At 47.9% G+C, this 10,434-nt stretch overlaps 1 protein-coding gene across 3 annotated transcripts; it reads right to left on the reverse strand.

The window, feature by feature from the left end:
* Positions 1-401: 401 nt before the first annotated feature.
* Positions 402-9,198, reverse strand: LOC143434131 (uncharacterized). Of its 3 annotated transcripts, none has more exons than XR_013103395.1 (6): positions 7,208-9,198; positions 6,710-6,796; positions 6,320-6,473; positions 5,765-5,851; positions 3,832-4,071; positions 402-545 (listed from the first exon to the last, which is right to left on the reverse strand). XR_013103395.1 is itself a non-coding variant. In XM_076911733.1 (5 exons), the coding sequence occupies exons 1-5, from the start codon at positions 7,304-7,306 to the stop codon at positions 4,052-4,054; spliced, it is 447 nt and encodes a 148-aa protein (XP_076767848.1). In that variant the 5' UTR covers positions 7,307-9,198; the 3' UTR covers positions 3,336-4,051. The 3 variants fall into 3 exon arrangements, 1 of the variants encoding a protein (XP_076767848.1); XR_013103396.1 differs by lacking the exon at positions 402-545 and adding an exon at positions 1,700-1,915; XM_076911733.1 differs by lacking the exon at positions 402-545 and having other exon boundaries at positions 3,336-4,071.
* Between the last annotated feature and the right edge of the window lie 1,236 nt (positions 9,199-10,434).

The raw sequence follows: 10,434 nt of genomic DNA on the forward strand, positions 1-10,434 counted from the left end.
CTTGTGAAGGTGGGAGTGCGTTCTGAGTGGCTGACGGCTCTGCACGGAAGAGGCTCAGCGAGACTAGCTACTGTGGCGCCTCTGTGTGGCTTCGGGAGGTAGCTTGTGGCTTCTGGGCCTGTTTTGTCCCAGTAAAGAGAACAAGATGTCGCCCCATGATGGGCTCTCAAATCTTGAACCTTCGGTCCTGGGAGCCTGCAGGAGCTGATTGTGCTGGCCAGGGCTCTAATCGCGCCTGGGGCGTATTGCCAACAACACTTTCAGGCCACAGACCTGCCCTCCCCCATTTCAAGCCTATGAACCGGTCGTTCCTTCCTGAGCAAGTCTCCAAACGTACTGAGTCCAGTTCCAGATTAAAGTTCAGGTGTCACCTCTTCCACTAGGCCAGCTCTGGCCCTGTGCTCCCTCGAGGGATGCTACTGGTGCAGAATGATCTTTGTAGCGCTTCAGTTATCCGGCCTGTACGTTCACGATGCTCTGCTGTCCATCCCACTAGATGGTGGGGCTTCCCCAAGTTAGGAGTCTGCAGTCAGTTCTCTGTGTGCCTGGAACCCGGAACAGAGCCTATATCACATTGGTACTCTATGGATTTGCTTGCTGAGTGTGTGATCTAGTGAAGAGGTGACTATGTCCCTGGAATTCTGGAGTATTCGCCAGCATGGTGCTGGCCAGATAGGGAATGGAAGACCGCTCTGAGAGCACCTGGAACCTGCAGAGCCTGAAGGTGGGAACAAAGTGGGTAGAAACAGGAGGTGGGCCAGGCCAGAGAGGCTGAGATGGCTGTGGCTCCTGGTCTTAGTGATGTGAGACCCGGATGAGCATGGGAGCTCGCAGGGCTTAGCAACAGAGTGAGGAAGGGACTTGCTACATGAAAATGAAGAATTAGGGCCCGACTTGGTGGAATACGGGAAGAGGCAGGTGGATCTGTATGAGTTTCAGGCTACACGGTGAGACTGTACTAGTTACTTTTCTGTTGCTGTGGTAAAACACCATGACCAAAGGCAACTTTAGGGAAGACAGAGTTTATTTTGGCTCACAGTTCCAGAGGGATGAGAGCCCATCATAGCTGGAAGGCATGGCCTGCACAAGAAGCAGGCAAACATGGCTGGAGCGGAAGTATGCTGAGAGATAACATCTGAACCTTAACTATGAACCTGAGACAGGACTGGAAGTGCAGCCAGGCTATATGCTCTCAAAGCCCAACCCAGGGACAGTTCTTCATCCGGCAAGACGGCACCTCCATACCCACCCACCCCCAACCCATCACAAAATGGGGACTAAACCTTCAAATAAATGAGCCTATGGGGGCTATTTCTTATTCAAACCGCCACAGAGACCCTGTCTCAAGTAAATAAATAAATAAATAAATAAATAAATAAATAAATAAATAAATAAGAAACAAGGGTCAACACATCTGTGATTCCAAGAACTTGGATAGTAGAGGCAAGCGTTCAAGGTTATCTGTCCCTGGCTACATACCGAGTTGAGGTCAGCCTATGCTACATGAGTCCCTGTCTCCAAGAAAGGAACAAGTAAAAAATCAGGAGCTAGAATGTGGAAGGGCACCTACTACCCTGGAATATGAGGCTGGATCTTACACCAGTTAAGTATTTTTCTGCTTTTAGTCTCGGCACTTGGGAGGCTGAGACAGGAGGGTCACAAACACAAGCCAGTCTGTTCTACAGAGTAAGACCTTGTCTCAAAAGCGATGAGGATGGATATGTGCACTCTTCTTGTGCCTGGAAGGAAGTGACCTATGCAGTGTGTACTGGAGATCTGAACCCTTGCGCAGCGAGCACAGTTCCTGTTACCTTCGAGCCATCTTCCCAGCCTGCCCTGCCGCCTTCCTTAGGATCCTTACGGACTGTTCATCTTTTCTCTCTCTGGCTGAACCTCCTCACAGTTGCTTCTCTTCCTGAAAGTAGCATGGGTCAGAGGTCACAGGCAACTGTCCTCATGGAGGCCTCTCTCTGCTACTTCAGGTCCCGTCTGCACTCATACCTCAACTGACTGGCAATATGTAAAGCCAAATAGGAGACTTCACTCTTGATATTTCTACGGACGATTCCACAGAAAGGAAACTGGCTATCACAGCAGGCCTCGCACTAACATGGCCCCCTGACTGGCTATATGACCTCCAGGCCATGTTGACTCATAACCTGGGAAGACAGCCGATATCAAAGTGGAGAGCAGTTGAAGCTCATGCCAAAAATCTGGACAGATCTTGTCATCTTAAGGGAGGGAAGAGTCATGTGGTCAGGAGAGTTACTATGACTACTGGACAGTCCAGAGGAAAAGTCACATGTTGGAGAGATGACTCAGGTTAGGAGAACTTGCTACTCTTCCAGAGAACTAAAGTTCAGTTCCCAGCACTTCCAACCATGTTAACTCCGGCTGTAGGATAACTGTTCTCAACCTGTATGCCGCACTCCCAAAAAGACCATCAGAAAATGCAGATTATTTACATTATGATTATAGCAGTAGCAGAATTACACAAAACTTTATGGGTGGGACACATCACTGTGTGAGGAACTGCAGTAAAGATCACAGCACCAGGAAGGCTGAGAACCACTGCTCTCTCCTGCTCTCCATGAGTACTTTGTACATGTGCTCTTACACAGACATACATAAAATAAGTCTAACAAACCAAGCCACCTGAGATCCCTCTGCTGTCCACACTCTCCAGCTGCCTGCAGCTGGAGCACCCAGTGCTTGGCTGCCTCCAGCCCTGGTGAGGACTGAGCTCCAACAAAGCATGTCGCCAAAGTTGTCTGATTTGGTGTCTGTTTGAAGACAGTGTCTCTCTCACTATGTAGGCCAGGCTAGCTTCCAACTCCTAGTGATCCTCCTGCCTCTGCCTCTTGAGTCCTGGATCACAAGCTTGTCTCACTATGCTCATCTTGTTCTGTTTGATTACTGAACTGGGTCTCAACTCTCAACAAACTCTCTTCCCAGATCTCTGCTCTATAGAGTGGTTGGGTGCTGCCCACAAGTCCTTGCTTCCCAGGGGGACACTGTCTTTCTTCCTGTCATCCTCCTCTCAACCCCCACCAATCCTGGCCTCCTCCTCACCCTGTCTGATTCAGACTTTAGCTCAGATAAGAATGTGGCTTCAAGGATGGCAGACAGAGCAAGTTGAGGGAGCCTATGGTCCATTTTCTTTAGAGTGAAGGAGATAGATTTCTTCCCAGGCTCCTCCAAGGTGCTGACAATAGGCCTTACCAGAACATCAGGAAAAGGGAGTGGGTGACATTGGGAGCAGTTGGCAGTAAAGCTGTTCTTTTTCTTTCTATGCACATCGCTCTTCTCTCTTTCCCAGGCTTTCATCCCCTGGATGACCACCAGCATTCCTGTTCTTGGATGTGTTTAATTCCTTTTTTTTAAAAATGTTTATTTATTTTATATAATTGAGTACACCATAGCTGTCTTCAGACATAACAGAAGAGGGCATTGGAACCCATTACAGATGGTTGTGAGCCACCATGTGATTGCTGGGAATTGAACTCAGGACCTCTGGAAGAGCAGTTAGTGGACTTAACCACTGAGCCATCTCTCCACCCCTAATTCTTTCCCTTCCCTTTTCTTTCTTTCTTCCTTCCTCTCTCTCTTTCTTTCTTTGTTTCTTTCTTTTTCTTTCTTTCTTTTTTGGGGGGAGTAGGGTCTCCCTGAATAGCCCCAGCTGGCCTGTAACTCACCTACAGCCCAAGCTGGCTTTGAATGCTCACCTCAGCACTCCTCTAGGCTCAGCCTCCTGAGTGCAAGCAAGGATTGCAAACTTGCTGCTGCATCCAGAGTCAAGTGTTCCTGCCCACTTTCCTTCCAGGCACTTACCAGGCAGGTCTCCTTCTATTTCCTTTCATCTGGTGACAGATAAAATCAGGAGGTATTCCGTGTCGACTTTCTCCACCCTTCATGGCATCCAGCACTGGCCAGATCTTCCCAGGGAAAGGCAGTCCTTTGCTTTGAATCCGTGCGTGTGAGTATCCCCATCCCCAGAGACTTCATCCCCAGCGGTTTCAGAGTCCTCAGTGATCCTCGCCTGGAATGATGGTTACTGAAGTAGTTTAGGAACTGCATAAGCAGAAAAAAAGACATATGACCTAATCCCCCAAGGCCTTGCTATGACCTAAGACCAGAATTTTCTTATCACCCCATTTCCTTCAGGCATTGGCAGAGAATCCTTGGCCCAGCTCAGACCCTTGATCCTCAGAAAAGGCTGAAAGTCATTTTTGGTATAGGAATGAGTCATGGCCCAAAGAGAACAGAGAATTAATTTTTAAAATTTGTTTGTTTATTTATTTACATAGAGGTGGGTTCCCATGTGCCACCAGACATGTGGAGGTCAGAAGACAACCCATGAGAACCGGTCCACTCTTTCCGTCTTGTGGGACTCAGGAAGCAAACTCAGGGCAATCAGACTTACAGGTGAGAGACTTTTTCTGCTGAGTCACCTGACTAGCCAAATAACTAGCCACCAGATCCACAGTAAAGCACCACTTTCCAGGGGGCTCTGACTCTAGTCCTTCCAGGGATTGGTGAGGATTTGAATAAAGGCTTCCAGGCAGACTTCAAGGGCAAATCTGAAAGCCTGGGTTGGAGTTACCCTACCCCTGAAGGTATCCCAGGTACTGCTTACAAGTTCAGGAGTTACATTATCAGATTAAGTATAAATATATATAGAACAGATGGTTAAACTCTTTTGTTATTTTGTCTTTTTCTTTTTTTTTTTTTCAGAGCTGAGGATCTAACCCAGGGCCTTGCGCTTGCTAGGCAAGCACTCTACCACTGAGCTAAATCCCCAACCCCTGGTTAAACTCTTAACTCACATCTTTTCTTCTTTGCTTTTTTTTTTTTTTTGAAAAAGGTTTTATCTTTGTGGCCTTGGCTGTCCTGGAACTCACTCTGTAGACCAAGCTGACCTCAAACTCAGAGACCCACCTGCCTTTGCTTCCCAAAGGCAGGGATTAAAGGTGTGCACCACCACACCCAGCCTTGCCTCACATTTTAGTATGAGTATGTCTCACAGATTGTTTGGGGTACCCTTACAATAAAGAAGTCCTAGGCCTTTAGACAGCTCAATTGTTTGCCTGGTATCAGGTAAAATTAAATTAAATTGAGACTTTGGGCAAGCAATGAATAACTTTCTACTAAAATGTGCTGAACTAAATATATGGGTCAGGTACTACTGGATGTAGGACATGGGGCAAGGGCTGCCAGGGCAATGACACAGGCAAGTGATGCTGAAGTTAGTGGGGCCTTGAACACTAGGGTGTTCTAAGAATAGCTACTAGCTTTGGGCAGGAGGGACTTGAACTTGGAGGGTCATGGATAGACCATACCATAAAGTACTCTGTGAACCAGGCATGGGATACACACCTCAGAATTCGGTACCCAGGAGGTAGAAGATGGAGAATCAGGAGTTCAAGATCATCTTTGGCTACATAATGAGATACATAAGACCCTATCTATCTCAAACAGACAGACAAACAGACAGACAGACACATACACACAGACAGACAGACAGACAGACAGACACACAGACAGACAGACAGACAGACACACACACACACACACACACACACACGTCCTCCCAAACCCATGCCACAAGAAAGCATAAGAATCCCTGTGACTCCAGGGAAGGCTGAGTAAGGGAAGGGACCAGGGACCAATGAGAGAGCACCTTCAGTGACTAGCTAAATACAAGGGCTCAGACCCTTGGTCAGAGAATAAGAGAACATCCGAGCAACTTAGACTTGAGGCTCACCAGCTAGGAAGACCAGGCACAGAGGCATTGGCTTGAGCAAGGTGTTGGACGGTGGCCTGTTGTGAGAGACGGTCAGGATCAGAGGGACTGTAAGAGAGGATACAGAAAGAACAGGAAACACTTGAGTCCAGCTGTGGGATGAAAAGTCAGGGTGTGCCCAAAGAGGGAAGGTGAGGCCAGCCTTGGAAAGACCTGCAGTGGGTTAGGGAGCTAAGCCGTAAGGAACCCTCTAGAAAGAGAAATGTTTTAGCTCAGATTCCCCCACCACTGTCATTTATGCTTCAGGAAGCCCCCAGGGACCCCAGGGCTTAAGGTGGAGTGGAGAGAATAAGATGTCCACCCCCTAGGAGAGGAAGCAAGAACCAGACACATAGACGCACAACCCTTCCAGCTAGATCCCTTGAAGGGCCTGTGAAATGTTCTGCTATGCTCTATGGACCTAATCCCTGGGCTCTTGCAGTGTGAAGGAGCTTGTGTTACAAAGTTTTTAAAAGGAAAGCAGGGCTGGGGATACTCCAGTAAAAGGAAAGGTAAATGCAGGCCAGTGGAAAATACCTTTCTGTTGGGTGTAAGAAGGATCCTTAGTAGGGAGGGGATGCTGGAATGATGGGCTTGTCTCCCATCTCACCAAAGCCATCCCTGAAGCCTCTCTTGAAGTCGCACAATCCAGATCCATCCTTGAGCAATCTCTAAACAAGCAGGGCTGGTCCTGTTGAAACAAGCATTAGCGCCCATGCATGGTGTGTTAATCCTCTCAGGATGTTGCTGAAGTCTACAGAACACCTCCCAGCCAGGAGGATTCATTACCTAGGGGGCAAGAAGAACCTGGCCCAGTGCCCCAGAGAGCAACTAAACCCTTTGCCCAAGCTTTCTGTCTCATCTTATGGAGGCAAGGCTCAGAGATACAAGGCCACACAGCCAGACAAGAGTGAAGCAGATCCTTACCTGTGATCTATCTACTGCCTTAGGAGGCTGGCTCGCCCACCACCTCCTGCCTCTGGAATGAGATGTCTGTCCTTCTTTAACGTCTACCTGGAATGTCAGGGTGGTCAGGGTGGTTGAGGTAGTGTGGGGGGAATGTCAGGGTGGTCAGGGTGGTTGAGGTGGTGTGGGGGGAATGTCAGGGTGGTCAGGGTGGGTGAGGTGATGTGGGGGATTCTCTGTCACTCCACCCACGATGCCAGAAATGTTGACATCTTTACTGTTGACCATGACCAAACAAAATCTTGACCTCGAATAAATCACTCCTCTCTCCCAGCTTCAGTTTCCTCAGCCATAAACTGAGGGATTATCTTTAGCTAGGTCTGGTGGAACATGCACTTGGGAGGTGGAGGCAAGAATATCAGTTCAAAATAGAGAGTTTGAGGGGCTGAAGAGATGGCTCAGTGGTTAAGAGCACCGGCTGCTCTTCCAGAGGACCCAGGTTCAATTCCCAACACTCACATGGACGCTGACAGCCATCTGTAACTCCAGTTCCAGAGGATCTGACATCTTCTTCTGGCCTCTGAGGGCACAGAAAACACAGGGGACACGGACATACATGCAATGTAGTAAGATTTTGGTAGGGGGTGCGGGGAATTTTGTGCCAGGAATTGTTCATTAACCCCAAAAGACCACCAAGGAGCCGACTACGCAAGTGAACTAGAGTCTTTATTTAAGCTCCAGCTTGGTGTCTGCTGCAGCAGGACCGGAAGTTCACCCTCCCCTGACCTCTCAGTGAGACAAGGCTTAACAGGAACAGGTAAGCAACCGAGGGGGTTTCCCGCCTGGCAAGCATCTAATTGTATGACTATTGTAAGACAGGTGGGTGCTCTGAAGCAAAACCATGAGCAGTCACCAAGGGCCTGGAAGTACACCTGAAACAATCAGACTAATCTTTGATGGACTGTTGTTAAGTAGTTAGAAAGTAACTGGGGTGTGGACCAAGGACAAGCCAAGGGGTCCTTCCTGGTATTTGTGTGTACCTTGGGTTCAGCTATAGTTCAAGTTTCTCTTAAGATGGAGGCAGGTCCCAAGATGGAGTAGATTTGGCCTCTCAAAGGGAAGCAAGTTTGAGCCCAGCCCTGAACTATATGACACCCAGTCAGAGATGAAGGGGAAGGAGATATGAGGGAGGGGCCACGTGAGGGAGGGACTGGGAGGAGAGGGGAGCTTATGTATGTAAAGCTTATGTATGTAAAGAATAAATAAACTAAATGTAAATTAATATAAAGTGAATAAATTAATTAATGGGAAAGAAACAAAAAAGAAGACAAGATGAAGGAAGGAGAGGGAACGACGGACACTGTGATGTCAGATGGAAGAAGGAAGAAGAGTGGAAATAGGGGCTAGGGTAAGCAGGAGGGTTTCTTTTTTTCTTTCTTTCTTTTTTTTTTTTTTTTGGTTTTTCGAGACAGGGTTTCTCTGTGTAGCCCTGGCTGTCCTGGAACTCACTCTGTAGACCAGGCTGGCCTCGAAACAGGAGGGCTTTCTAAGGTGTGCATTGAAACAGAGGCCTGAGGGAGGTGTCCAGAACAAGTCTAGTAGCTAACTGGGGAAGAACATTCCTGGCCATAAGAAGACAACATTTGGAGAGGAGAGCTGGCTCAGCACTGGCTGCTGAGGGTCAACTCCCAGCACTGCCATGGTAACTCACACCTGTAACTTCAGTTGTTGGAGATCTGACACTCACACAGACATATATGCAGGCAAAACAACAATGTACACAAAATGAAAATAAATCTTAAAAAAAAAAAAGCCAGGCAGTGGTGGCACACGCCTTTAATCTCAGAACTTGGGAGGCAGAGGCAGGCAGATCTCTGAGTTTGAGGCTAGTCTGATCTATACAGAGCAAGAGTTCCAAGACAGCCAAGGCTACACAGAGAAACCCTGCCTCAAAAATGAAGAGAGACAGAGACCAAAACGGTACACACAAAGGCCGTGAGGCAGCCACAGTGACAGTTGGTGTGTTCCTGGTTCCTTGGCTAAGCCATGTCTTCTTATAAAGGTCCCATCCTTGCTGCTTGGTCCACAAGACCATCTTTTGAGATAGTGTGCATAAATCCCTAGTCTTTCTGGAAAACTGCCAATGACCTCTATGCACTGGTATGAGTGACAGGGAGACACCTCCAAAACAGCCATGAACTGGCTAAGGGCGACAGAAATATCTTTTCTCACAGCTCAAGGCCTCTGAAGTTCACAGTCCAAGTTGCTTCTCTCTGGAGAATTCTTCCGTACCTCTCTCCTGAGCAGTGATGGCCAGTGTTTAGTCCCAGCACATGGGAGGCAAAGGCAGGTGGATCTTTGAGTCTGAGGCCACTCTGATCTACATATGGAGTTCTAGACCAGGCAAGGGCTACATAGCAAGACCCTGTGAAAAACAAACAAACAAACAAACAAACAAACTTGCTTCTACACCATTTTCCCATGCTGCTGTCTCCTAAACCTCTTCTTCTTTTTTTTTTTTTTTTTTGGTTGTTGTTGTTGTTGTTGTTGATAGGGTCCCACTATATAGAAACTTGCTGGCCTAAAACTATGTAGACCAGGCTAGCTCCAAACTCACAGATATCTGCCTGCTCTGCCTCCTAAGTGATGGGAATACAGCTATGCACCATGACACTACGTGTGTGTGTGTGTGTGTGTGTGCCATTTTATTATTTATGTGTAGTGTGTGTGTGTGTGCTTGTGTGTCTGTATGCAGGTCTGAAGAAGTCCTTGGGTCCCACAGAGATGCGGTTACAAGTTGTGACCATGAGTTACCATATGGGTGCTGGGTTTTAAACTCAAATTCTCTGGAAGAGCAAGTGCTCTTAACTGCTAAGCCATCTCTTCAACCTCCAAGCCAGAGCTGGGGGCGGGGCGGGGTTGGGCAGAGTGATGCCACTGGGTGACACCAAAGAAGAGAGTAAGGAAGAGGAGATGCCATAAGGAACACAGAAAGCTGTCTGGGTCAAGCACGGGGCATATGTTTGTAAGCCCAGCCCTTGGGAGGTGGAGGCAGTAGGAGCAGGAGAATGAGGTTACCTTTGGCTATGTGGTAAGTTTAGGAACAAACGTGATAGATCAGTGGTTAATTGTGCTGCTAAGTTGTGCAGAGGACTCAAGTTCAGTTCCCAGTACCCAGGCAAGAAGGTTCACACCACCTGTAACTCCAGCTCCAAGGACTCCAAAACCAACTTCTGACATCCTTGGGCACCAGGTACATGAATGGTGCACAGACCCACATGTAGGTAAACCGTACACTAAAAATAATAATAATAACTGGTTAAGAGCCCTGGCTGCTTTTCCAGAGGTTCTGAGTTCAATTCCCAGCAACCACATGGTGGCTCACAGCCATCTGTGATGGGATCCAAAGCCCTCTTCTCATGTGTTTGAAGACAGCAACAGTATACTCACATATATAAAATAAATCTTTAAAAAAAATCTGGGGCTGGTGAGATGGGGTTAAGGGGTTAAGAGAACTGACTGCTCTTCAGGAGGTCATGAGTTCAAATTCCAGCAACCACATGGTGGCTCACAACCATCCATAATGAGATCTGATGCCCTCATATGGGTGTCTAAAGACAGCTACTGTGTACTTTGGGCCGGAGTGAGTGGGGCCTGGAGCAAGCAGGGGCCGGAGCAAAAGGGAGAAGGGAAGGGGGGGAGGAATCTGGTTTGTTCTCACCTTGAAATTTTATATTCGCAAAGTT

This window comes from Arvicanthis niloticus, chromosome 13 (genome assembly GCF_011762505.2).
Source record: "Arvicanthis niloticus isolate mArvNil1 chromosome 13, mArvNil1.pat.X, whole genome shotgun sequence".
Classification (NCBI taxonomy): Eukaryota; Metazoa; Chordata; class Mammalia; order Rodentia; family Muridae; genus Arvicanthis; species Arvicanthis niloticus.